Here is a 27,595-nt window from a genome sequence, read left to right on the forward strand (position 1 = left end):
ATATATATATATATAAAATATATGTACGTATAATCTATAATGAACAGCAGAAAGGAGCCTTTCCTTGTCCAATAATTTATATTGTCTGAAAATTTAATAACCGTATGAAATGGACAAGAAATCAGATATGCGAATTGTAAGGATTTTTTTTTAATAGTTTCAAAAGCTATGTAATAAAGATAATACGAAAAATATTTAAATATTAAATATAATGTATCCCACTGATCCATAGTAAGCTAGTGTGTCAAAGGAACAAAAACTATTACTCTCATTAACTGGCCTTAATTTAATATCTTAAAAATTTAGAACTTGGGAAAGCAAGACAATATTTACTTAAGAAATAGACAATACATACTGAAATCTAATCAACAATACTGATAATTATACATTTCACAATGAAAATTCAATTCATATGTACCATGGTGAGGATTTATAACATTCATACCATTCATGCTGAGAATATACATACATTTTCATACGCGTAATCATACTAATGATCAATATGTAGTAAATTTTGTAATTTTTAACTATCAAACATTCATTTACAGAATTCTTACAGCCTAAGCCAAAGATAATCATATAAAAAGTATAGCTAGAATAATTTCAGATGTATTAAGATGAATGATTTGATAAGATTCAAATTAATAGGACTTTGATGAATATGACCTCACCATGAAACTTATGGACTGTTATAAGACTTGAAAACTTGATTCCTGATATGGATATCATTCGTATTTGCGAATATCAATATTGATTTATATGTTTGTTAAATTTCACTTATAACTTTTAATATTTTATTTCAGATGTGGACGGCATAAGAACAATTTACTTATCATAAATATTTAGTTGATTAAATATTTATATTTATAATTGACGACTAATTTAATTCTATGTTTGCACATATCTTTTTTACCTTTCGAAGCACACAAGTGCAAATTCGCATCTGTAATTTAATGTATTTTTTTTAATTTGAAGGAAAAAAGATACGGATAATCTCGCTTCAATGATATAATGTTAAAAGTGATATCAAAATTGTGTAGTCTCTTAGAGCGACAATTCAATATAACTTTTTTTTAGTCTCCAATAAGAAAGTATGTATAATAATAAAATTGACAAATGTTTCGGCGTCTCTTCGGATCATCTTTAATATTCAATCATTTTTGTTTCAATTTAAATTGTAGAATTTATTTTAAGACTAATTATATAGCTAGTGCGAATTCACTCCTGTGTGCTAACGAAGCTAACTACACGAAATCTTGAAGAGTTTGGTACCATTTTTGATATTATCTATGATTCCTAAAAAAAAAAACCATGTTGCAAGGATTTTTTTAGAATTTTAGAAATAACACTAATAAGTTAAATTTATTTCTTAACTATTAATACTTCTATAATTTACTCGTTCACACGAAATACGGTTGTTTGCCAGATTAGTTTTCTTGCTATACTCTACAGTGGCAATATATTTTTTATATAGGAGCGTTTACACGAACGGTTGCGAGAAAATTACCGAGTCCAACATTCGGTTTTGTCACTACAAACCATGTACAGGATTCGGTGAAATAAACAGACCATTCAGATTCGGATTGATTTGCACCGATTCAGTAAAATTATCGGTACAGTCAAAAATTCGTCATGTGAACAAACTCGTTATATCACATCTATATAAGTGATAACTAGATATCGATATCAGAAAAAGGATTCATGTCACAATTGTGAAATGCAATAAAAATAGGAAAATGCATTTTATATATCCATCACATTTTTTATACTATTCTCAATAAATTTGCTTAATAAGTAATAAGAAAAACAAAAATTCTTCGTTTTAAATCAATTATATTCTACTTAAAATCGATCGCGCATAATTAAGCGTTCGCGATTACGAAACATTTTAATTTCAATCTGTAAATATCATTCAATAAATACAATCTGAGAGAAATCTAATTAAATTAAAAAAAAAACCATTCCTGAAATAAATATGTTAAAAATGACGAAGACCTAGAATCATACAAATTTATTACCGCTAAAATATAATGCCAGATATGAACGTAGATGGACATGTTCACCAATCTCGAAGAATTTAGTAGAAATAACTCGCATTAAACTTTCTGTATTTCGGAGAAGAGATGAACTTGTGAATCTCTCTGGGCTCATACAAAATAAGATTCTATTAATACTTATTTAATAGATTCATTTCAGTCCTTCTAAGTACAAAAATTGCATCCGATTAAATCGGCAATGATCAATTCCTCGTTAGAATGTTAGATGGTGATCAGTCACATCAATGGAGTTCACACTGGCGTAGGAAGTGGACGCGCGTTGCTGGTTGTCGTTTTGGAGTAGAGGAGAATCCGGCTTGTCACGTTTGTGACGCCTAGTTTCGCTTCCGCTCGCGAGTTCGCGGGCTCTTCTACGCCCTCGGCGCGACATCACGCCTAAAAAAAGAAAAACAAAGGAACATACTTTAAGTACTTTAAATCTTCATCCCTTTCAGCACAATCATCTCCCATCGCACTGTGTGGTTACATTGAAATCGTATGATTAATATTGTGCCGTTGTGCGTTACATTGATGGATACATATTACTTCTTTGTGTAAGTGTAATTTTTTACGTGTTTATAACATTTCTATTTCTATTTCAATATATACAAGAAGTAACTACTTATTAATTATACAACAAAGACAATATATTTCATGCAATGCGAGTATACTTGTGTTCATATAAAAAATACTAAATCTTCAAACATTTCTTCAAGTGTAATACCATTTACAAAATATAATACATATAACATTTTAAAATTTCGAAAAATACTCTTTAAAAAATTTTTCCTATTTTTTTTAGATATTAGCATAAGCTATATAAATCAAAATACATATCGTATTTGTCAATATACATTAAAAATGAATTTCTATACACAACTGGAAAAATTATTAAAAATAATTATACACATTTGCTACAAAAAATTAAAACTTTAATCATAAAGTTTTCCATACATTGCTATTTGTTATATTTTGATAAAATAATATCTTATTCAAATAGAGAAAAGTATAAGTTTAATTTGAAATTATAAAATTGTAAAACAGTTAAATATTGTAAGTTTATAAAAACATTTTGATTATTTATTTCATTTATATATCTGTTTTTGATTATTTATGTAATTTATATATCTAAATTTTTGAATGACTTTTACAATTACATTTCGTTATTCATGTTACACTCTTTATCCTAATTTCTCTTTATATTTATAATATTTTTATAATATTATGATAGATGAAAGTTGCAATATATTGACAAATATAATATCCATATTTACTATTCTGTTCTAAAATAAAACAAATTTTCTATCAGTTTTACCTAAGATAAAACAAATTTTCTAAAATAGAATCTTTTAAAATAAAACATTTAAAAAATATTATCTTAAATAATAGATTAACGCTAAAAAATATATTGAGAAAGATTTATATGTAATTTAAAAATAACTTATAAAATATTATGGATAAAAAGATAAAATTGCAATATAAGGAGCACATAAAAGTGATCCTATATTCTATACGTTTTCACCAGTGATAATATTTTTACATTTCCATATCCCTGTTACAATCAATTTTATAGCAGCATACAATCTACTACTATTCTCTAAGAATCTGATTATCAAATTTAAAAAAAAAACACTATTTAATTATCGGTCAATGTAATCTCAGAGATATTGACGTATGTTGTGATACATACATAATTGTATATATATCTACGGCGATATTATAGGAATACATATGTGCAGTACATTTTTTAAGTATTAAGATGTGTTGTTGTATTAACCAAACAACAATAAGCACAAAAATACACACAATAGTATTAATATACATATCTGTAATGTATATACCATATATATAAGGAAAAAAACTATATGTATTATATACATATAAGATTATTCAGTATTTTTAATATCTTCAAAAATGTAAGATTAGAAGAAAAAATTGTCTAACAAAAATTGCATGATATACTAAAGAGCATATACTAAAGACCATACGGCGGTAAAATTTGCATTGTAGATTAAATTATTTCCAAAATAAAAAGTATATTTCTTTTATAAATTGAATTCTATAGTTTTATAATTAGTCTTCAATAATGTCTATTAAATATAATAAAAAAATAATAATCTACATATATAGGAGTCGAGCGCAGGTTGTTACATTACGAAATTAACTTAAACAATAATTTACATTACGTATATACGATTTGACTCCAATTTGAGTCATCTTCAGCAATTAATTCCACCGCATCAATATCTTTGTTTTATCTGTGGAACAATTTATGAGACAAGAGTGAGTTGTCCAACAAGTTACAATGCTAAGTTGTAATAAAATAACTCAGGCTCATAATATTCAAGAACAAAAAAAAACGCACATTAAGAACATCGCACAAAACAAAGATATTGCTGCGGTGGATTTAATTGCTGAAGATGACTTAAATTAAAGTCGAAATGTACATATGTAATGTAAATTATTGTTTAAGTTAATTTCGCAATATAACAACCTGTGGTTGACACTCCTACAGTTTTATATATATATAGATTATTTTCTTATTGTATTATTAACATTAAGAACTCCATATCTTATTATTATTGTTGCTTAATTATTCATTAATGTCTATTAAAACAAATTTAATGTCTGTCATAAAATCATTTAAAATTAATGAAAATTATTATAAAAATATTTCGAAATGTACTACAATATTGTACGCTCTTAACTGATAATTCATGCAATTAAGAAATCTATTAAAACATAATATTTACTATATTTAATAAATTCTTAATTAATAATTCATTTATATACAAATAAGAAATTCAGTAAGCATAATATTTATTATTAAAATATACTATATGATATAAAGATTACCGTTATATTGTATGATAACATTACTGCTATTGTATATTACAAACATTTATTAGATTTTTTTCTCTATTTTTGAAGATATTAAAAATGGTAGTTATATTGTCATATATAATATAATAATATAAGTATCATATAATCAATAAAAATAACATCATTTATTATTTATATATGTAGATATTACAAAATAAAATTAGAGCAGCATACGTCTAAAAAGCTTACCATCCCATACTCAGAAAAAAATAGTTAGAAACATTTCAAGTACAAATGTTAAATACATGAATAACTAGAAAAATCTTAATCACAATTAATAAGTTTCGCAAATTAATATATAAGCTAATAAAAAATTAATATACAAGATAATTATAATCTTTATCCTACTTTAAACTTTCATAACTTACGTTCTGTATTGCAAATGATGTATATAATTTTGTTCTGATAAAATTAATCTATATAAAACACTATAATTGTGTTATCAAATAAAAATTTTGTATATTATATTATTTATAAAAAATTATTTTTTTCGTCGATTAATTTTATCATACATGTATGTGCGTGTGAGTGTAATAATTATAAAAGTATAATAAAAACAGAAAAGTTTATTTAATTTTCAGTGCAATTGGTTAGACTGAATGCATAAGCTTTATAACAATTTAAACAAAATTACATACATATGTATATGTTATTTACTGTCATGAGTATTATTAACATTATTTTGTTATGCATAAAAATGTGTTAATGCATTTTTTAAATAAAATTTTGTCAAGAATCAGAAGACGGGGTGTAGTGTTTTGGCATTTTTTAAAACTTTAACTATTAAAATTAAAAGATTGGATATATGTTTTCTTACATAGAAATAAACTATAAATGTAAGATTAAAAAAAACAAAATATAAATACATAAATATAAAATTTCTTTTAAAATCTGAACTTGCATTCTGCAAAAGACAAAATTCTTATGGTATAAGGAACACTGCATTGACGCACGCAAAAAGTACAATTATACATTTTATATATCTTTTATCACACAGAAACTAGCATTATATAATATTATACCAATGTGAATATGTTAAAATAAAGTTAAAGAAATATGTTAATATGTGTTGAAAAATATGCATTAAATAATATGTTTAAAATAATATATTATGTATGTGTGTAATAAATCTTAAAGTTTCTACATATGAGTAGGAAATTAAAACAACGTGCTTGAGGAATTTTATTATTTTAAAATAAGTATAAAAAAGAATATAGTCTCGCAAATTAATATAACTGAAAAAGAAATTGAAAAAATATCACTTTATTCTTCCATTTTAAATAAAAAATAAAAGATCTGTAATATTAAAAAGCATCACTTCCAGATGATGCAGATTTATACGTGCTAAAAATAACATTTAAATTAATATTACATATTTGAACTCAGTTAATCTATCTGTGCAAAATAAACATGAAAAGTACGATGATAGATTTCAGACATAGAAGAAAAAAATACTAATAAATTTTACCACATGTCAAAACGTGGACGTTCCGTTTTTATATTCAGATGCTCTGCATACCTATCTGTCACATTCAAGCACTTTGAACGTAGGTGTGGTTGTAGTGGGTGTAGAAGAATTGTGTTTGCTTACACGATGATTCAATGATGTCTCTTGCACGTTGTCCAGATTTCCGCGTATCGCTCTTTTGTGATTGGCCAATTTCTCTCTATTCATGGGTGAGCCTAGAACCACCAGGGGCCGTGACGCCAATCCGCATTACTCAAAATATGTACATTTAAAGAATACGATTCTTCTCAGAATGAAGAATCTAACTAAGCGCAAACATTAGTAAAGAGATTTGACATAGAAATATCTCAATGCATTATTGCTTTCTATTAAATTTGAGCTGCTCATAATAAATATGAAAAAGATTCAAAATTTCCCACTTGCAATAGGGATATGAAATAAAATCTTAATTACTATAACACTGGTGAATCTATATAAATAAAAATATTTATTTAACGATTCTCTTCTCAAAGCACTAAAATGCTTCTAGAGATTCTTAACACTGCGTTGATTATGCTTAAGACTAGGCTATCAAGTGTATTCCACAATAAAATCTAAATTGACGTAAAATATCTTTCATGCTCAAAGCGTTAATACATTTATGTGAACATATATTTTAATATAAAATAATTAAAACTGTAGAAATAAATATACACGTACATAAAATATTTTTTAAAGGAAAACAGTTATTTTTAGCCAAAATGTCAAAAACTGTTCCAATAAATATAATACATATTTAAAAAAAGACATTTGGATTTTTCATTTCAGACAAAGTCTTTGAATGTTATATGCTGTCAAAAATGAAGAAATTTGAGGCAGTAAATGCACAAAATCTAGAGGAAGCGAGAATTTCTATCCTTATTACCAATATTTTAGATATAAAATTATATGTATATATTTTTTTTATCTAAAAAATGTACCTATTTGTCATTCAGCTTATTTTCAAAGTTACATTTTTCCTCGCCGTATACTTGGACAAGCATAAGATAAATAATATTTATTAAATATAAAATATAATATACATACTGATATAGAATAAAAAAAAATTTGAGCACTGAAGAATGTAACACAAGACTTTTCTGCATGCATATAGATGTACAATAAAAAATTGTGTATATGACAGCACCTCTTACCTATATAACTTAGCAGTACTGGCAAAAAAATGAGACCATGTGCTGCTCCAAATAGTACAATACCCAAATACATTCTGAAGTAGAACACCTGCAAATAGCCTTTTTAGTTGAGTAATCCTAAATATTTTTATACAATGAAGATACAGACAAATAGCAGAACTCCAATTATCTATTACTAATTTTACTTAAAACTTTTTTAAACAAGGTATAAAATTTTCTATTATATGAAAATAATATACCAATATAACACAATATAAAAGATAACAAAAATTAAGGTATATTTTTTGCATTTAAAATATTGCCACCTTATTCAAGTTTATTCTTGTATGTACATGCACACGCGCGCGCACGCACGCACGTACGTATACGCATACACACATACACCATACATATGTACATCATACATATGTACATACATATATATATGTACATAACACTTTAATATTTTAAATTATTATTATAAAAACGAGCATGTTTTTGATTGCTCATTAGCAATTTGAATTATTAGATAATTGATGTTCTATATATATATATATATATATACGTACACACAACAGTATATAATAAAAAAATAATGAACCTGGAAAATTTGACTCTTCGCAAAGCCCAATACTATAATGCCACCAAACTTTGTTAGCGTGATACCACTAAATACTGAACTCCCCATATTTGTCAATGCATCTACAACTCTTTCAATCCTAGTTGCTTGAACTGACACAGAAAAGGAATGTACTATATGACTGCAAAACTCGACAGCTATACCAACTGCCTGTAATAGAAATTAATATTGAATAATATATTTTTCAACAATTGTTATGTAATTTGTATGCTTTTCTTATTTTTGAAGTATATTAATATATTAATATTGTAAAAACAGATATATATTATACAATATATATTTAAATTAAAAATATAAATATTTAAATAAATGTCTTAATAGAGAAGTTTTATGACAATTTATGTAGATAAAATACTATTAACTTCTTACTCTAATATTAACGAAAGAAAAACATTCTTATTATAAAAATTTATAATGCAAAAATATTTAAATTAAAAATAAAATATAATATCCAAAATTTATATATATAATACACATTTTATATATTAAACATCAAATTTTTTAATATATTGTATTATAAAAAATGCTCAGATATTAACAATAGACAAATCTATGTAACAATGTAAACTAAATGTAGTAATTTTGCAATGATCAACTTACCATAACAAGATTTACTAGAGATACGGCATTCAAAGTTATGTGCCACCAATACATAAGACCACCAATATTAATGACGATCATTGTAATTGTAATTAGAACCACGAGTGATGAGAAGATATCTAAACCCATTAATAAGAAAGTAACCACAAATATAGCTAGCAATGAGATTCCTATACTCTGTAATGTGTCAGGCCACATAGTTAGATACTGCTCATAAAATACATAGAAAACACTGTAGGGAAAAACTTCTACAGTAATATTTTCATTATGCCTTTTTAAGTTATAATTGAGCATGTTAGTTATGTTTGCCGCTACTATTCTGGCTGCTCTCATCGATTCAAAATAATCGGCTGAAGTCTTGAGGATAGTGTGATAAGCCATGAAATATGAAGCACTGACTGTTGACATTTCTGTTTTAGGATCGGTAACGTAATTCACACCGTGTCCGTAAGCTGCATGACCTCCTTTAGCACATGTTTCGTCAGGATTGTCTTGTAGAAAGAATGACACATACTTGTCAAAATCAACGGGCACTGGTCTATTGTATTCATTCAAAGTAATATTGCAAGTAGAACAATGTCGACCTATAATCCAAAAATATGTCAAATAAATTAAATAAATTTCTTATTTATTTATTAAAAAAAATAGATATATATGTGAGTATAATATACGATTATATTAATTTTATAAAGAAAAGTATATATACCGGTATGTGGGCAGAATGAATTGTTCGTCGGAAAATATTTACAACAACTGGATAATCCCGACCAATCGATATAATCATCTATCCAAGACGAAGCAGACTTGGCTATGTAAGTTCTAAAAAAAGAAAAAAATTAAGAATATTTCAATATCTAAAGTGAGTAAACATTAAATTAGATTCATAAAACTTTCTATTTTGAGTTGTAATATACCTATTTGGTTGTTTAGATGCTGTAAATATTTGCGTCAATACTGAATCACTATTACAATATTGTCCGCCACACACTAAGTTTTGCATTTCTGTATTTGAATAATTTAGGCCATCTTTGACAACAAAATACATTGGCGGCCCGATAGATAAGTAATTATTCAAAAACTGAAAAAATAAGAATTTTAATTTTAGTAATTCATATTTAACTCAACATTTATACCCTACAGATTAAAACATACTTTGAAATATTGAAGGACAAAACTATCTTCGGGCATAGAAAGTTCTTGATCAAGGCCGATTTCGATATGTGGTATTACGGCAATGCTGCTACAGAGCCAACCGAAAAACACAATCATTACAATTGCGCGAACCCATTTTTGCAGTAACAACGGGACGTATGCAACTTTAAAAATTTTATACAACATTCCATCTACTACTTCTTCTGCATCATCACGCTTAGAGCGAATAAAACAGCATACATCTAGCCTGTTATTCTAAAATTATAAAGACATTTTATGCATTTAATATAATTAATATAATGAATACAAACAAATGTTTTAGACAGACGTTATTAACACTATTTATGTTACCCTCGCTTTATTTTACATCGAATAAAAAAAACGATAAAGATATAATGACATAAATAGCGCTAGAGGCGTTTCCCCGAATGTACTCAATGTATAAAATGAATACGAGAAAGGGGGAAAGAGGGAGAGAGAGGGGACAAAGAAAGAATAAAAAAGTAATTAAAATTAAATCTCTATAAAGCTTCATAAATAAAAATTTTGAATAAATTAAATGTATTATTACATATATATATTAACATAAAATTTTTATACATACTGCGTGCCGAATCGTATCAAGTGCTAAAAGACTGACGAAACACGTAATTTGTAATATAAAGTCCACTAATAATGCCATTCCGGCATAAAGAGCAAACGCTTTCACGGCGGGCATATCAGAAAGACCACCTGTAAATAAAAACGTTTTAATTGTAACAGTTCATATGTAAACAATTTCTATTTTCTTTTGCATTTCCTCTTATTTCCTTCGTATATATTGTTTACAATATTTTCTGCTAATACATACCAAGAAAAAAGCAACAGCTTTCCGATACACTTGTTAGTAACATACTAGGTCCAACTTGACCCAATGTACGGCCAATGTGTTCCGGGATCGATTCATTTGGACGTCTACCTTCCCTTTGATGAGTTTGAACAAGAATAAAGATATTATCTACTCCAACTGCTAATACCAAGAATGGAATAACCTCGATGATAATCAGCGTAGCTGGTATACCAATAAAGCCGAACAATCCAACTGAACAAACTACAGATGCTAGCACTATGAGTACACCTCCAAGTCCAAGAGTAATTTTAGAATCGTGCTAAAAAAAATTAATTGATTAAATCTACAGTAATATTAAATAAGACGTAAAATTAATATTAGGTATGTAACATAACAAAGATTCTTACCAAAAGACGAGCGCATGATCTAATTTGGCCAAGAGACACCGCAATGTATCCAAACATAATAATGTATGATACTAGAATAGTTACAATGTCCGATTGAGATTCACGATTTAGTTCATCTTCGATAGAACGCTCGGATGTGAACGCTATGTTCATAAATGCTGGTTTTCTTGTTGCCGTCCAGTTTTTCATAAAGTTAATAAAGCTTAAATTAAATGATATATGATTAGTATAACCTTATTTGATAAAACATTTCGAATTATCGCATAAATTTACCTTTCTTCCCATTCCATAGCGGGTAATAACTTGGCTTTGTTGTGATAATTGTTTACAAGAAGAGTAAGAATTATAGCGGTTGCCTTTTCATATGGTGGATTATGAAGATCTTGTCCCGGAGATAAAAATCCACCCACTGCAATTGCTGGTTCTACAGGGCCGCCGTAAAGCGCAAGACATTCGGGATTATATGCATTTCTGAGAAACAAAAAAATATATTAACATAATATAAATGTTATTATTATAATATAAATGATTTAAAAAAGAATATACTCAAAAATTTAACCTTTTTATCTAATAATAATATATTACCATGAAAAGTAACTGATATATTATTAATAAAGGTGCCAGTACAAAGTGAACATATATAAAGTGTATGCAACTTTCGACCGATTTTCGAATCGCCTCCGCCTTCCGCTATCCTCCTCACCTCACCGCCTCGCGCGCGGTTCAAATGCCGCACGATGCTCGAGCGACATTTGATCTGGTGAGGGGGACAGCGGAAGGCGAAAGCGATTGGAAAATCGGCCGAAAATTGCATACACTTTATGTATAATGTTCACTTTGTACTTTATTAGTAATATACATAAATTATTAACATTGCCGACAGAGAAAACCTGAATAAAAGAGGCTCCGAAAAAACTGAATCTGAAGGCTGTGTATGAGACTTCTATTTTTTTCTTCTTTTTTAATGTTTAATTGTTTTATCTTTTTTAATGTTTAACTAAAATTTTCTTGATAAAATAAAGCTTTAAAATAAATTTTTTCCACATTTTTTCGGACCTGAATAGCTCCAATCCATGTCCTGAATTGCCCCGTGTTAGGGGCTATTCGGGATACGTCGCACTGGTCGACATTTTTATATGTAGTTCGAAGTAAGAACTATTCCGTGTTTAATCTATAATATAACAATAACCTGAAGGGTAAGGTTCAACCTTTCAAACCATCCAATAATTTTTTTTTACGATACAGGACTCAGAAGACGTAAAAGAAAAAAGCGTCCCGAATAAACCCGGTCCCCCTAACATTGTAGCATTTTCATATTTTATACGTATATAACTATGTATGTCTCTACAATTGAGGGGCTGAATTCTAAGAGGATACGCGTGGATTTCGCGGGATAAGTATTGTTCGCAGGGCTAATTTTGGACATCTGTGATATACCATAAATTTGACCGGTAATGTATAGATAAAATTTTTTTGCTTTTGTTACTTACTGCGTACAAACTCTGAAATGATCCAAATAGTTCACAGTATAATTGCCTTCTTCTTCTGAGTATTCAAACTTTCTTAAATCGTCTTGCCAGTAACCCCAAATACTTTGAATAGTGCATTGCGAGACGATTGTTGGGCCGGTAAATGGCCCATTTAAAGGAGCAAAACATATGTCTGCTAACGTGTAGTTGTTAGGAGTAATTATATTCTTAATACCTTCTTGCAATTCAAGGACTGTTTTTAGAAAAGTATCATTAAACACGGGACCAAATACAATTGGTCCATTGGAAGTGTTGTGTATAATCTGTAATTAACATTAAACAATATAACATAAAGAATATAATATAATGAATTGAAGTTAATACACATATAATCTATTTTTATTTTTTATACTAATATACAGAGTGTCCCATTTTAAATGATTTAGCCCAACATCTCGAAAACTAAACCCAGTAGACAAAAATGTTTCAGATAAAAGTTTGGCTCGAAGGGGAACATAAAATGGTGTCATTGATTTGATCTTGGATAGTTCTCTGAAGGGTTACATGAAGGTCACCTTCAATTTTTTAAATGAAACCCCTTATTTCTTATTACATGTTCTTATAGTTCATCTCGAGAGTTTTCCAAAACACTATACCTAAATTATTTTTTGTTAAATACTTGTTAAGTTATAAGGCTTGAAAGTTGCAGTACAGTGGATTGTCATTTGAATAACCATTTCTACATACATAACCTAAAAATTTATAGATAGAAAATTTAAAAATTAGAATAGTGGAATTGAATTGTACTTGTTAATTCGAATGTACCTTGTGGAAAAATTCGAGTTACAACTCTGATTTCAATTTGACTATTCAAAATCAGTGATCTGTAACTTAACAAGTACTTAACGAAAAGTAACTTAGTTATAGTGTTTTGGAAAGCTCTCGAGATGAGCTATAAGAATATTATAATGAGAAATAGAGGATTTTATTTAAAAAATTGAAAGTGACCATCACGTGATCCTTAGAGAACTACATGTATCTAAAGTCAAATCAATGGCACTATTTTATGTCCTTCTTCAAGCTAAACAACTCTTGCCTGACATTTTTGTCTACTAGGTTTAGTTTTCGAGATATTGGGCTGAATCATTTAAAATGGGACACCCTGTGTATGTATATATATATATATATAATTTTTAAAAAATTTAATTTGTTCTATATATTCAAAGATAACTTAAGATATTCTAATATATTTTATTAATACATACATTCGGTAAGCCAACAGAAGTAATAATAATTTGTTCATTTCGATAAAAAGGTTCAAAGTGTTTATCAAAATATTCTCTTTCAATGCGCGATCGAGAGTGTGGAGATGCCCATAATTCTACAGGATCTGTAGTAACTCTCATGTATTTTATACCATGTCCCAAGCCAACAATGAATAGGAAGCCAAGGAAAAGTATTAGCCAAGGTCGAGAAGCACAAACTGTAAAAAAATATTAGTCATTGTAGGTAAATATAAAATAATATAATAATATTATCTAATTTTATATAAATTATACCATAAAAAATAAAATGTAAATTATATTACCTGTTCCCCATTTGCAGAAGAATTCTTGCAAAAATTTGTCAGTACCTGCTCCAAGTTTCTCAATGAAGGTAGACTGTTCTTGATCAAAACCAGCTGGTAAATCATCAGTGGATATAACACCTAAAAAAATATTTATATTAAGTACAATAAATTTTTATGGTTTATAAATATTCAATTAAGCACCATTATGCAACTTAAACAATCTTGAGTGCAAGTGCTGCAAATAATAAATATTCTATCATTTATAATTGACATATAGGCTGTTTTCCAGCTAGGACACAGAACATTACACTGTGTTCCACTGAGTAAGATACTTGCTAGAACGTAGTTTAGTTTCATATAGTATAAATACTAGAATGAATTGTAGTCTTCCATTCTTATTCTTATGATTATATTTAGTGTATTAATAATAGATTTACGATTTTAATTTGGATTTAAGTTATAAATCTTTCAGAATAAACGGTTTTTGACGATTTTATTACAAAATAAGTAATGACTACCAAACAACTTCTTGAAAAGTTGATGTTTTACACGTTCATACACCGCTTTTTACAATGTCGAACAATGTAATACTGTATCACAGTTGGAACATTTTGTGTAAGATAGTGTTACACTGTCATCTGTGTACCTAATGTTACAAGTAACCAATTTGTTGTGTATAAGATAGTAGAAAAACATTTTATAAAAAACAATTCTAAAATTGAACAATTTTTGAGATTGACAATAATAAAAACAATGCCTTAAATATAATTATAATTAACAATGTTGAGACAATATATTACCGTACGTTACTTGCTACAAAAAAAGATAATTTTTTATACATGGTGTACATTAAGTATGCTAAAAGATTTTAAGTAATCCTCACACAAATTCAAGATGAAAATTTTATATGATCATATGTCATTAAACCAAAACGGTTTAATTTCATAGATATAAGATGTCAAAGTTAAAGAAAACATCTTATTCTAAAAATTTCGGAAATCACTCTAATTATTTTGATAAAACTTTGCATAATATATATTCAAGTTATTTTCATTATGCTTTAAAAAGCATTATCAAAATAACTTCAATAGTTTTCGAAATTTACAAAAAAAAATTTCTTGACACCTTGTATTTTTGAAAATTAAACCGTTCATATAAAGTTTTTGTTTTGATTTTTTGAATGTGTGAAAAATTACCTTTTAATTATATCTTTTAGCATATTTAGTATACACTCTGTATATAGTTCTTTAACTAAAATTAAAACTTAAAATATTAGAAATCAAATTTTTTTTAGATTACTAAAATTATTGATCTTGTTAACTTACAAGAAAATGACGCTTAAAAAGTAATACAGAATTTATGTAATTAGAATAGGGTATAAATAAATGTTAAAATATAATTTCTCTCGATAATGTTAGAGATTTCATTCCACTAATATTTCAGATACGATAAATAAAACAATTTATACATAAATATCCTTTAAATTTTCATTATTTTTTAACTATTTTTGTAAGTCAGATAAATCCACCTATTCAAATATAATATATTCTATATGAAGTAACGTAAAATTTAATTTTGCTTCACTTTTTTTGCAAAATTATTCTTTAATGTTACTGACGGAAAAACTCTTTCTTGATTAAATTTATAAATGGAATATCTTACTTATCTTCTAATTAATACTTATTTAAAACAATACCTAGGACATACAAATAACATATTGTAACATGCAAAACATCAAAAGTATTATATTTGCATAACACAATTTTTGAGTAGAAAAATAATATTTATAAACATTTTCTACTTTTAAGAAATTATACATGCTTTTCATGAAGCTTGAAAATATTTTTGATGACACTTATTCGTGAAAAAGAATATTGTATATAAATTGTAAGATCATTATACAGACAGAGTAATATTTTAATTACCGGAATAAGACTCATGAAGTTCATGCTTTCTCAATATGATTTTTTAATAACTGTATATACATATATGATGCAAACTTTTCAAGCGTCAATCTCAAGCGTTAAAATTTTTAGTGCAATTGTATAATTATCATAATTTGTCATGTAATGTATTATAAATATGCAGTATTGCATTGCAAAAGAGATATAAGTTATGTACAGCTTAGTGCTAAAACACTTGATAAATTCAAGTGTTGTAAATAATTGTGAAAATAAGTGAAAAATTTGTCTAATGCGCAATTGACATCCTGGCAGGTACAATCTGCAAGGGCTGAAAATAAAGCGAAAGACAAAAGCTGTAAAGCAATAAAAAAGCTATAACAGGGAAACAGCAATGACGAACACACCGAAGATAGCTTTAGAATCGAAAAAACCTACTAGAACGCTTAGACTGAAGTGGACTGTCTTCTTGGTCAGCGGCGAGGGCAATACGAGCACCATCTCCTGGGTGGTGTAATCCGGCAGCTAGCCGTCTACCCACCTGTCTTCCTACCTCCTCTCCTCGTGCAACTATACATATGCGCACACCATACATACACAACCTATACTTATTTTGTATGACATAAGTATTATATGGAAATTATACATGTATGCTTAAAATCATAACGAAATAAAAACTCGTTCAACACATGAAAAATTATTTTATATTTCACACTTGTTACAATCTAAATAATATCAAATTAAACTTCATATACATTAGTTATATAAAATAACAAAAAGTTAGTGAAAATGTTAACACTAACACTTCTAAGAAAAAAATTAAAAAATGTGCAACAAATATTTCACGAACTAAAGTGAATGACACGCTTTCACACATTGTAAGAAATTCTTTTTTTTTTAAACAATATTTGAGTAATACGTAATACCTTACATATAACTCTGTGTGTGTGAATATAAATGTTTTTATATTAATTTATAAATGCTACCATATTATTGGTAAATTATCCTAATATTTCTCAAAAATAATGTTTGTTTTTTTAATGGTTTGTAAATAATTAATTAATATAGTTAAAATCAAGGCTTATTTTAACTACATATATTATCTTATAATCATACGGGTCTAAAATTCTTATAAATAATTATTTTAGCGTTATTTTATACTTTTTCAAAGCTTTAAATAAAATCAGTGCAAGAAAAAAACTCATAAAAAACCAAATAAAACAAGTGCAAGGAAAAGCTTATAAAAAAAACAGATAGCAGCAATAAAAGAATTATTAAAATAAATTAATTACATAATCAATTCTTCATCTTCACCCATATTTTATATGTTCACTTAGAAAGGATTACTGTGATTAATAATACTAATAATAACACAAATTAACTACATTAGTCACTGACATATTCAATAAATTTTTAAAAATAATTATATGCAAAATATAATTTAAAAAAATAGCTTTGATTGAAAAAAACACAATATATTTTCCATTTTCATAATTTGTTATAATATTTAGTAAAAATTTTATTATGTTTAATTATTATATTTTCATATGTGTGATATAAGGTATATATTGTATGTAGATATGTATATATATGTATATATAAAATATACATATTTATTCTCTTATTATCTGAACTATCTTCGTTTCTTTTAAGAATAAAATAAAAGATTTGAGGATAAGATATTCAGTTCAAAAAGACATATTACAATTTATAGAAATCTCAAATGTATTAAAGTCTAGGACAATTACACTCGTATTTCGAGCATCTGTTATTAAGCATTTGTATTACTAATTGTAAGTAAAAAAAGTGAGTATTCCTTTCAAGCATATTAAATCATAAATTGCTTTATTTATATTGAGGTATTCTTCAATAATAAAATCTCAAAATATTCTACATTTCTGAAAAAATGTTGAAATTTATGTAAACATGAATTTTGTTGCGATTATTTAAAAGTTCACTTTGCGTTGTCAAATTTGTCAAATTGGTTATAACACTATGTAAAAACGTAAAAAATATCATGTAAAATGAATATAAATCTCATAATCTAAAAAAAAATATTTTGAGAAAGGTATTAAACCAATACATAACATGTATCAAACTGAATAATTATCTTCAGATATATTTTCTTTTATTCTTGAAAGTGTAATAGATATTTTAAATAATAAAAATGAATCTCTTTATATATTTTCGACATATAAGGAATTCAAAGAATATAATTTCAAAAAGCATAAATTGAGTTAAATTTCTTACCTATACGTTTCCTATGGCTGAAACACATCATTAATAGAAGGAAGAGGCAGGAACCACATACAAAAATAATTGTCATTATAACTTCATAACCATCGTAACCAAATATCGAAAATGGCGTTGGTAATGGAGGCATCGGTGGAGGTATCGGACAACTTTGTTCACAATCGACACAGCTGCAAGCTGGCGAGTTTTTCTATTAAAAAAAAAAATTAGACGTATGATAATCTTTTTAATTGGTTTCTAGTTGCTATTTTATAATATTTGTATTTGATAAAAAATAATTTAAAGACACATATAAGTGTTCTTTACTTTAATGACAAATTGATCTGCTACAAATAAAATATCTGAATATAATTTAAGTTAATAACTTTTAGACTAATTAAATGTGTATAAAATTTAAAATTTCGGTAAATCTTTTGATTAGGGGACCCCCCCCATGACTTTGATCTTGACATATGTTGTCAAGGATATGAACCTGAGTAACTTCTAACAGGTTTTAGCCATAGCTCGCTCTTCGTTAAAAAGTTATGAACAAACGAAAGTTTCAAAAATAATGTCTTATTTCTGCAGTATATATAATATTAACTATTATTTTGCACACATGTTTTGATTTTCCACGCGAAGCGACTCTAACCCCCTTTCCTAGTCCCCATCGTCCGTACAGTTTATAGAGATACACGTTTAGAGAACGTGCAAATACTTGTAAAGTAGTGATTCTATTCTGTCTTCTAAGTTAGTATGTATATTCGCTAAGAATATAATTAGTACAGTTGTGTTTTCTTTCTAGAATTATAAGCATTACACAGTAAATCTTTCTATCATTTTTGTGGATCCTGAAACCGGAGTTCATACAAAATATAGAACGATTGTGGAGAGAACTGCGAGCAAATATTCCTCGTTATAGTACGACTATCACTTTATCCATTACATTGCAGAATTTATATTTAAAAAAAAATGTACAATTATGATGAACGAATTGATAAATTCTTTGACATTATGAGTGCAATACATACACTAAATAATCTAATTAACTTGTTTTATTAAAATTCTAAATTCATATATACTGTGACTATTTTTTATTTCAATCCCAATCTCTACCCTGCGAAGGAGCTCGCAACTACCATATCGTTTATGTTGTAAAGTGTATGCGTGAATGCAGTAGGTTCCGCCCTCTCTGCGGAGGGGCTCCACTACTGTTAAGAATAACCTAACCCAACCCATTTTTTAATATGAGATAGCAGTACAATCATAAAAGTGTATTCGAAAGCGAGATGCCTATAATACTGTTGTACATGGATTTCGACTTTCTACACAAAGCAAGAGCTACCTTACATCAATAAATGGGTAGGATTAGGTTATTCTTAACAGTAGTGGAGGAGGGGCGAAACCTACTCCATTTACGCATACACTTTACAACATAAAACGACATGGTAGGTGCGAGCTCCTTCGTAGAGAAAAAGATGGGGTGAGAGTTCTCTCGCTTCGCGTGGAAAGTCGTACGCTCCTTTGCAGGGGGAGGGAGGGGGGGGATAGAGTCGCTTCGGGTGAAAAGTTTAACGTTTCTAAACAGGGAGAGATATAAAATAGTACTTGTTATCATACATATATGGCAGAAATAATACGTTATTTTTGACACTTTTTTTGTTCAGAACTTTCTAACGAAGGGCGAGCGACGATTAAACCTGTTGAAGGTTACTCAGGATCATGTCCTTGACAACATATGTCAAAGTCATTGGGGGAGGTCTCCTAATCTAAAGATTTACCAAAATTTCTATTATTCTAAACATTTATAACTATATTTAAATATAAAATAGTATAGGACCGTACATGTGAGAAACACAACCAAGAAATTGTCTTTAACGATCAAGGATCTTAGGTGCTATATATTATGATTCCGTGTAAATTTATATATTACGTATGTAGTCTTTTAAATCGCGCGCCGAACAATTTTTCGGTCTTGAAACGCCACTCTACGTAACTTACATTATAACTATGTATATTTATTTTATTTTAAAATTAAATTAAATAATTTTACATTTTAGTATCAATTATAAAATATGAAAAAGCAAAAATATATTATTTTTTTAATTAAAAATATCGTTTATGATCCTCAAAATCTCAAAAACAATATTGAAAAAAATTTCGCTATATTATATTCATTTTTTAAAATTTATATCTATTGTTTTTATATTATAAAATATAGAAAAATCATATTTAGATATTTAAATTTTGAATTCTACAGTATATATATGTATATAAAAATTATCAAACTTGTTATGCTCATCTATTTTCATTATTTGATCTTTAAATTGTAAATATTTTAGGTTAGAAGTTATAATAAAATTATAATGATCTTAAAATAACAAAAACATATACGTGCGCATTAATAAAAATCTAATAACAATCATATAATGTTGAGTAATTACAGTCTATTCTCTTTTTTCATAACTAATTCATTCATGATGTAAGACATAAAGTAACACAATTAAAAAAACTTGTACTCAATAAAAGTGACTTCAGTATTTAGCAGATCCTAATAAATAAAAAACTTGTAGCAAATAAATGCATTAGTTTGCTTATTTAAGTTTTTAAGCTGTAAATGAATTATATAGATTAAAAAAATTTATAATATATATTTTTTCGTATGCATTATTATAAACATCTTATATAATAATTATTTATCTTATACATATATATATTATACATATGTATATTATATAAGATGTTTATAATAATGCATACGAAAAAATATATATAAATTTTTTTATATGTATATTATACATATACATGTACAGGATATCCCATTTTAATCGATCACCTCAAATATCTCTTAAACAGTGCATTTTAGGGAAAAATGTTACAGACAAAAGTTTTGGGACTTCGAGGGGGACATAAGATGATATCATTGGTTTGACCATGAATAGCATCGCCAAAGTCAGGTCACTTTAAATTTTTTAAATGAACCCCCTTTTTTATTGCGTATTCTTATAACATATCTCGAGCTTTCCAAAACACTATAATAAAATATTTTTTCATAAAGTATACTTTTCGAGTTATAATGCTTGAAAATTAGAGTATAGCCGGCATTAAAATTGTCCAAAGTGTTCAAATAACGATTAAAATATCTCTTGAATGTTGTTGAAGATCATCATCTGGATAACATTTTCAAGATTAAGGCCATTAGAGGTTATACTTCTTTTCATTTTTATATAAAAATGAATTTTCAATGCAAAAATGAAAATAAAAAGTATAACCTCCAATAGCCCTGATTTTCACAACTTTTATTAAGATCATGACTCTGAACAATACTCAAGAGATTTTAGCCGTCGATGGGACACCTAAGATAATGCTAAATACCGACGATACTGTAACTTCCAAGTATTATAACTCAAAAAGTACTTTATGAAAAAATATTTTATTATAGTGTTTTGGAAAGCTCTCGAGATATGTTATAAGAATAAGCAATAAAAAAGGGGGTTTCATTTAAAAAATTTAAAGTGACCTTACCCTGACTTTGGCGACGCTACTCATGGTCAAACCAATGATATCATCTTATGTTCCTCTCGCGAAGTACCAAAACTTTTGTCTGAAACATTTTTCCCTAAAATGTACTGTTTAAGAGATATTTGAGGTGATCGATTAAAATGGGACACCCTGTGTATGTCTTTATACACATACTTGAAATTTTTCTTTTATGTAATACTTACGTTTAGTGCCTTACTGCATGGTGTGATTAGAGGATCCAATGGCGTAAATGATCCGACAGGTTTATCAGTATTGATATATGTGATTTGGAAAGGTACGAAAATATTATTCTCCGCATCACCCATAAAATGAAACCATTTGAATGGAGTACATCTACTCGCTCCCCATTCTCCACACATTAAATCCAATGCTAACTGCCCCGTACTCGGCACTGACACCTTATTGCACGAGTTAAATGTTCCTTCAAGATATTTGTTCGTTATATATATGTTTATTCCATTAATATATTCTACACCTGGAAAGAAATTCAAAATAATAAAACACATCAAAATATAACTATAAGATATAAAGTTCTAAACTTTTTTAAAAATTTACAAAGAAAGAATATTACCATCTGCCACGCCTTTCTCAGTAACGTTGATAAATTTGCTTTGGTTAACATCGCATGTAAAATCACAAAAATGTTTCGCTAAATTATCTAAGCAACTAGGACATCTTTTTAGAAAATTTGACGCAAGTTGGATATTTGAGTCTAATGTAATAAGTTGATTTGTATCGCAACAAGTATTAATTCCTTTGCCATCATCCACTAATAAATGTGGGCAATGCTTAGCCAACAATTTTTGTCCTTCAGAATTTAATGGTTTTGCTGGCCCATCATATAAACAATTTTTTTTGTGCATAGCTGCATCCATGTAACACTCTCCATACCATATACAATGACCATTTTCTTCACTGACAACCTGTTTGTAAATAATAATGTGTTTAGACTTTCTTTAAACAATTTACTGTTTTGTGCAAACAAAACAACCGATAAAATTAGCTTCAACCTCGGCTTCAACTCTTATATATTGAGTTAATCTTATTCATTTTTCTTAGTTACATATATCTACTACCAATAATGTATTACTATAAACAGATAATAGTTTATAATGGATATAATCTATAATACGAAGTTTCACAGGCTGCGTTCACATTAAGCATATATAAAGATATACGTATATAACATTATATATAAGGCATTTCCTAATTGAGTTCGTCATGACCTGCGTATTAAAGTCTGATGAGATTTATTTGAGTCAATGGGCTGAATTAATGATTTAATTCGCCTAATATCAAACACAATATTGAATGAAGAATTCCAACAAAGAAAAGACAGTTTGTTTCTTATCTCTCTTAAAAGATATTCTTATACAATGATGTACATAATTAGTAAAAAATTAGTTAAATGTATTTATTATCAGTGTAAACTAAAAATTAATTAAAAATAATCAAATGATATTGTCAATAATATTATTTGATTATCTCAAATTAATTTTAAATGCATAAAACTAATAATATGTTTAATTAATTTTCTAATAAATAAAGTTATATATTATTAATTGAAAGATAGAAAGAAAAAGAACGTGTGGTAGTTGTGGTATATTACTTTTAATGGAAATAAAATTATCAAAATATTTCACGCATGCACGCACGCACGCGCACACAAGATATTTACAATGAAATATAAATTACTTAATAAAACAAAATTAAAAGATTTGAGATTGTAGTTTTTTAAGTAGATAAAAACTGAATGCACACATATTTGTATAAAAACATTATATTTGTATAAAAATAAATATGCATTTATAGATAACATTTGTTAAACATTTATTAAACAGAAATTATTATAAAAATTCTCAAATATTTTACAAATATTTCTAAAAATGTGGTTTATCTCATTAATTCAAATAATTTCCTGCTTTCCTATTTTAAATTAAAGAGGGAAAGTATATTTTATTAAAAAATATATTTTAAAAATTCAGTAAAACTATTGACTTCAGTTTCCAAAGAAAATTTGTAATTATATTTAATTTATATAAAATTATCACGATTCACTTTATTTGCCAATAAAAAATTTAAAATATTTTATTTATGAGAATTATTGTTTAAATCTCGAGAAAAATATTTATTCTCTTTTATTATATATTGTTTTAAATTTTATATCAAATAAATATTTATTTAATCGTAATGAGGAAAAGGGAAAAAAACGAAAGAGATAATATTATATATGTATGAGAGTATAAAATAGTGTACTTGACGTACTTGTTCATTACATGAGAAACAATATTCGGTATCAGTTCTTCGCATGAGTCATTCGTTTATAAGAAATTATGTCACGCAATGGATTTTATACTTTGAATTATACTCTGCACAAACCAACAGAATATTTTTTAACAGTCTGGAAGTAAGTGATTTGTGATGAATTTACAAAAAACTAAATGATTTACAATCTTATCGGTTTTAATAACCCGATAAAAAAATTACGTTCACAGTTTAACTCGTATATTTTATGTTAGATAATCAGACTTGCGTAATGCATATACAAAGGAAAATAACTAATATATTCATTTAATATGACATAAGGATATATCTGTTATAAAATTAAAAATTAAAATTTTTTAATAAAAAAAATCTAGTAAAATCAGTTTTTACTCCGGCTTTAAAAGTTTTTTACCCGAATATATATTTTCTTTGAATGTTTAACGCTACATGTTCTAAATTTAAAATTTTTGCATTTATCCAAAAAATTTCTGTACAAAGATGAATATAAATAATCACAAACTACAGAACAACGGTTAATTTTAAGTGGCCATTGTTACAGACGTACTTACAAAGATCTAGTTTCGAAAAAAGGCAATCAATTTAACTTCTTAGCCTCTTAACTAGAAGTTAGCCCCTCATTTTTTAAATCGCGTTTTTATGGCCAAGAACTATTTCTTAAACCCATCAGGAACTCTGGAACTATTGGAAATCTATTCAGAACTCTCAAAAAAAATTTTTTTTTTAATAGTGGGGGGCCAGCTTCACAAGGGTATCAATTTATTATAGACTTTGCAACAACACAAAAAAGTTTTCACCTCAATATTAATGACATAAAAAGTTATAAAGATACAAAATATTAAATAATACTGAAATATTAAATAACACTGAAATATTAAATACATTTAATATAGATACATATTAAATGTTTTAACAATATCTCAAGAAAAATTAATTTTGTATTTTTTTTTTCAGGATTAAACATATTTTAAAAGACTCAATATTTTACTCGAGATTTTATTCTGGAATAAAAAAAACCTGTTTTCTTAATCTTTATCTCATAATTTTATACATATGTATTTCAACAATAATTTTGTACATGTAATTATATAAATCTCTGAATAAGTCTAAAATATTGAGTGTACTAGTCTGATGTAAGAAGGAATCTCATTTAATTGTAAGTGGAATACTCTAGTAATTAACAATAGCCTTATGTCTAATTGTACATTAACTGTTTCCTGCCTTAAAATAAATTCAGTCGCTTAGAAATCAAGATAACTCGATTTGAGACTAATTTTTCAGTAGGTTTAGTATGCATACAATATATTTATTATTATATTATATATATCTAATCTTTATGTACAACGAATTTATGTTTAAACAGAGAGATTAACAAGCAGACATATTTCTGCACTGAGAAAAAAATGCCATTGATTTAATTAAAATCTATATCACAGGCTGTCACCAACATAAGTATTCATGTATATTTTTATTGATACAAAGCCTTGATTATTAAAACAATAATCAAAACCTTTTTATCAATAAAAATATACATGAATTAATTACTTATGTTAGTGACAGCCCGTGATATAGATTTTAATCGAATCAACAGCATTTTTTTCTCAGTGTGTGAGCACGGTTTAATAAATTTCTAAGATCTGCTTTAGAATTAAAATCCATGAGAGACATTCTGATTTTCTTTATAATAAAAAGAGAAAAAGTAATTAAAATCTATAAACTCTTAAAAAGTATTAAAACTTAAATTATAATAATACAAATAGAAAGGGCGATGTAAGAGTCAAGTAAAATTTCATTTAAAAATAATACAATATATATATATTTAATGTCAAATTTTAAAAAATAATAAAATATAAATATAAAAAAATATATCAAAAATTACTTAAAAATGACATGATGGACATCGCGTAACAAGTTTGTAATTAATGTAAAATAATGCAAATAATGCAAAAACAAAACGTATTTAAAACGTAAATTCTAGAATAAATGAATGAAGGATGAATATAGTTATACTAAGAGTCCTTGAATATTTTCATCTTATTTGTTTAAAACTTAAAGCTTTTTCTCTCGCTCTCTCGTTTTGTGTACAAAAAGTAATAAATAAAGAAAGAAATCTTATTAAATTAAGTTTGCTCTTTCTTGTATTTGTATAAACACGGTTCTATTAGTTTTCTTAATTTGTTAAATATCTATAAATTGAATATATTTACTTTTTCCTCAATAATTTCAAGCTAAGTTTTTAGCTTTTGTATATCCGTACATACTATACTATCAGTTTAGGCATGATTCTTTATCAATGTTAAATTACATAGTTATTGAATGATGTAGAGATGCTATGTGCGCGTATATCGCAAATACGTTCTTTGTTCGATATTAAGTGACTAACTATCACTAATGTCATCAAGCACTTAGTCTAGTCTTTCTTATGAACAGTCAATTACATTCACTGTCTACTTTCATTCATATCCAAAAGAGGAAGAGATGGAATTAATGGAATTAATATCACAAAAAAGGATAAAGCCTCTAGAATATTTCTCCTGTCGGCGATCATACATCATACGGAATTTCTCTTTCCAGGACACCATCGTTTCGAAAGCGGCTAATTCGTGGAACCAGCCTATCCAAAAACACCTTCCCCGACCTCGATCCACAAACACGGAAAACATTGATGCGTGTTTATCATAAATAGGAAGCTTTTCTGGGATAGCGGCCAATCGGGAACAAATTCAATTGAACGGGCTCCTTACAAACGACAAAGGCAGCTTTAGGTTTTCTTAGCGATCAGCCGAGATGACGTCACACGCCGTCGATTCACTTTGTTGGGGTGTGGACAGGGTATAGGCAGGTATGAAAAGATGTATATATGCAGTCGTGTCCTATGCATGACAAATGTGGAAGTAATATGTATATACGTGTGCGTGCTCGCGTTTTCACAAGCGCGCAATAGAAGAAGGCGGGACGAAGCGACGACGAGGGGCAAGAAAACGAGCGTTGACATGACGCACGCGCGCCTCGCACGCAATATGAGCGTCGCAGAAAGAATGTGGCGTATATATTATATACTTGAGACCGCTGTCCTTATATATGCAGGAAGTCACTTACCAGACTCGCGAGGCTGAACAAAGACAACAGCAGCAATAAAGGCTGAAGAACGTTACGCGTGATCGCTGCGCCTAACAAATTTCGACGAGCGGCCGTGCGCACCGCATCGGTCGTTACCCCAGTCCTGTGCATGGCGTTAGCGTTTTAACAACGCCCGTTGAATTCGCTGACTCTCCCGTGCTGTCAGATGCGACGCACTTAACCTTGCTCAGGCTCAACTCGATACGTCCGCGACGTGTCGCGATGCGATCATCGCACGCGGGACTTTTTCGGAAACGTCCGTCGCACGAGAGGTTCCCACGAACTCGTTCCGTGACTATTTCATCAGCCAC

General features: G+C 27.7%; 1 protein-coding gene across 2 annotated transcripts; it reads right to left on the bottom strand.

Moving 5' to 3' along the window:
• Positions 1 to 2,022: 2,022 nt before the first annotated feature.
• Positions 2,023 to 27,595, bottom strand: Npc1a (Niemann-Pick type C-1a). Of its 2 annotated transcripts, XM_018549619.1 has the most exons (19): positions 27,264 to 27,595; positions 22,453 to 22,804; positions 22,064 to 22,356; positions 18,357 to 18,549; positions 16,545 to 16,676; positions 14,224 to 14,343; positions 13,901 to 14,118; positions 12,657 to 12,958; positions 11,440 to 11,637; positions 11,167 to 11,368; positions 10,781 to 11,078; positions 10,535 to 10,662; positions 9,931 to 10,185; positions 9,693 to 9,856; positions 9,485 to 9,597; positions 8,779 to 9,362; positions 8,140 to 8,328; positions 7,560 to 7,647; positions 2,023 to 2,432 (listed from the first exon to the last, which is right to left on the bottom strand). In XM_018549619.1, exons 1-19 carry the CDS (start codon positions 27,393 to 27,395, stop codon positions 2,251 to 2,253), a joined length of 4,143 nt encoding a protein of 1,380 aa, XP_018405121.1. In that variant the 5' UTR covers positions 27,396 to 27,595; the 3' UTR covers positions 2,023 to 2,250. The 2 variants fall into 2 exon arrangements, with proteins under 2 accessions (XP_018405121.1, XP_018405120.1); XM_018549618.1 differs by lacking the exon at positions 16,545 to 16,676.

Source organism: Cyphomyrmex costatus, unplaced genomic scaffold (assembly GCF_001594065.2).
Source record: "Cyphomyrmex costatus isolate MS0001 unplaced genomic scaffold, Ccosl1.0 scaffold843, whole genome shotgun sequence".
Taxonomy (NCBI): Eukaryota; Metazoa; Arthropoda; class Insecta; order Hymenoptera; family Formicidae; genus Cyphomyrmex; species Cyphomyrmex costatus.

Coding starts and splice junctions, on each gene's coding strand:
- Npc1a (XM_018549619.1), bottom strand. CDS start 27,395: ATGCACAGGACTGGGGTAACGACCGATGCGGTGCGCACGGCCGCTCGT. Junction 14,344..16,544: donor ACTTCAGTCTAAGCGTTCTA/GTAGGTTTTTTC, acceptor ATATTTTTTTAG/GTGTTATATCCACTGATGAT. Junction 9,363..9,484: donor TTCATTCTGCCCACATACCG/GTATATATACTT, acceptor TTTGGATTATAG/GTCGACATTGTTCTACTTGC.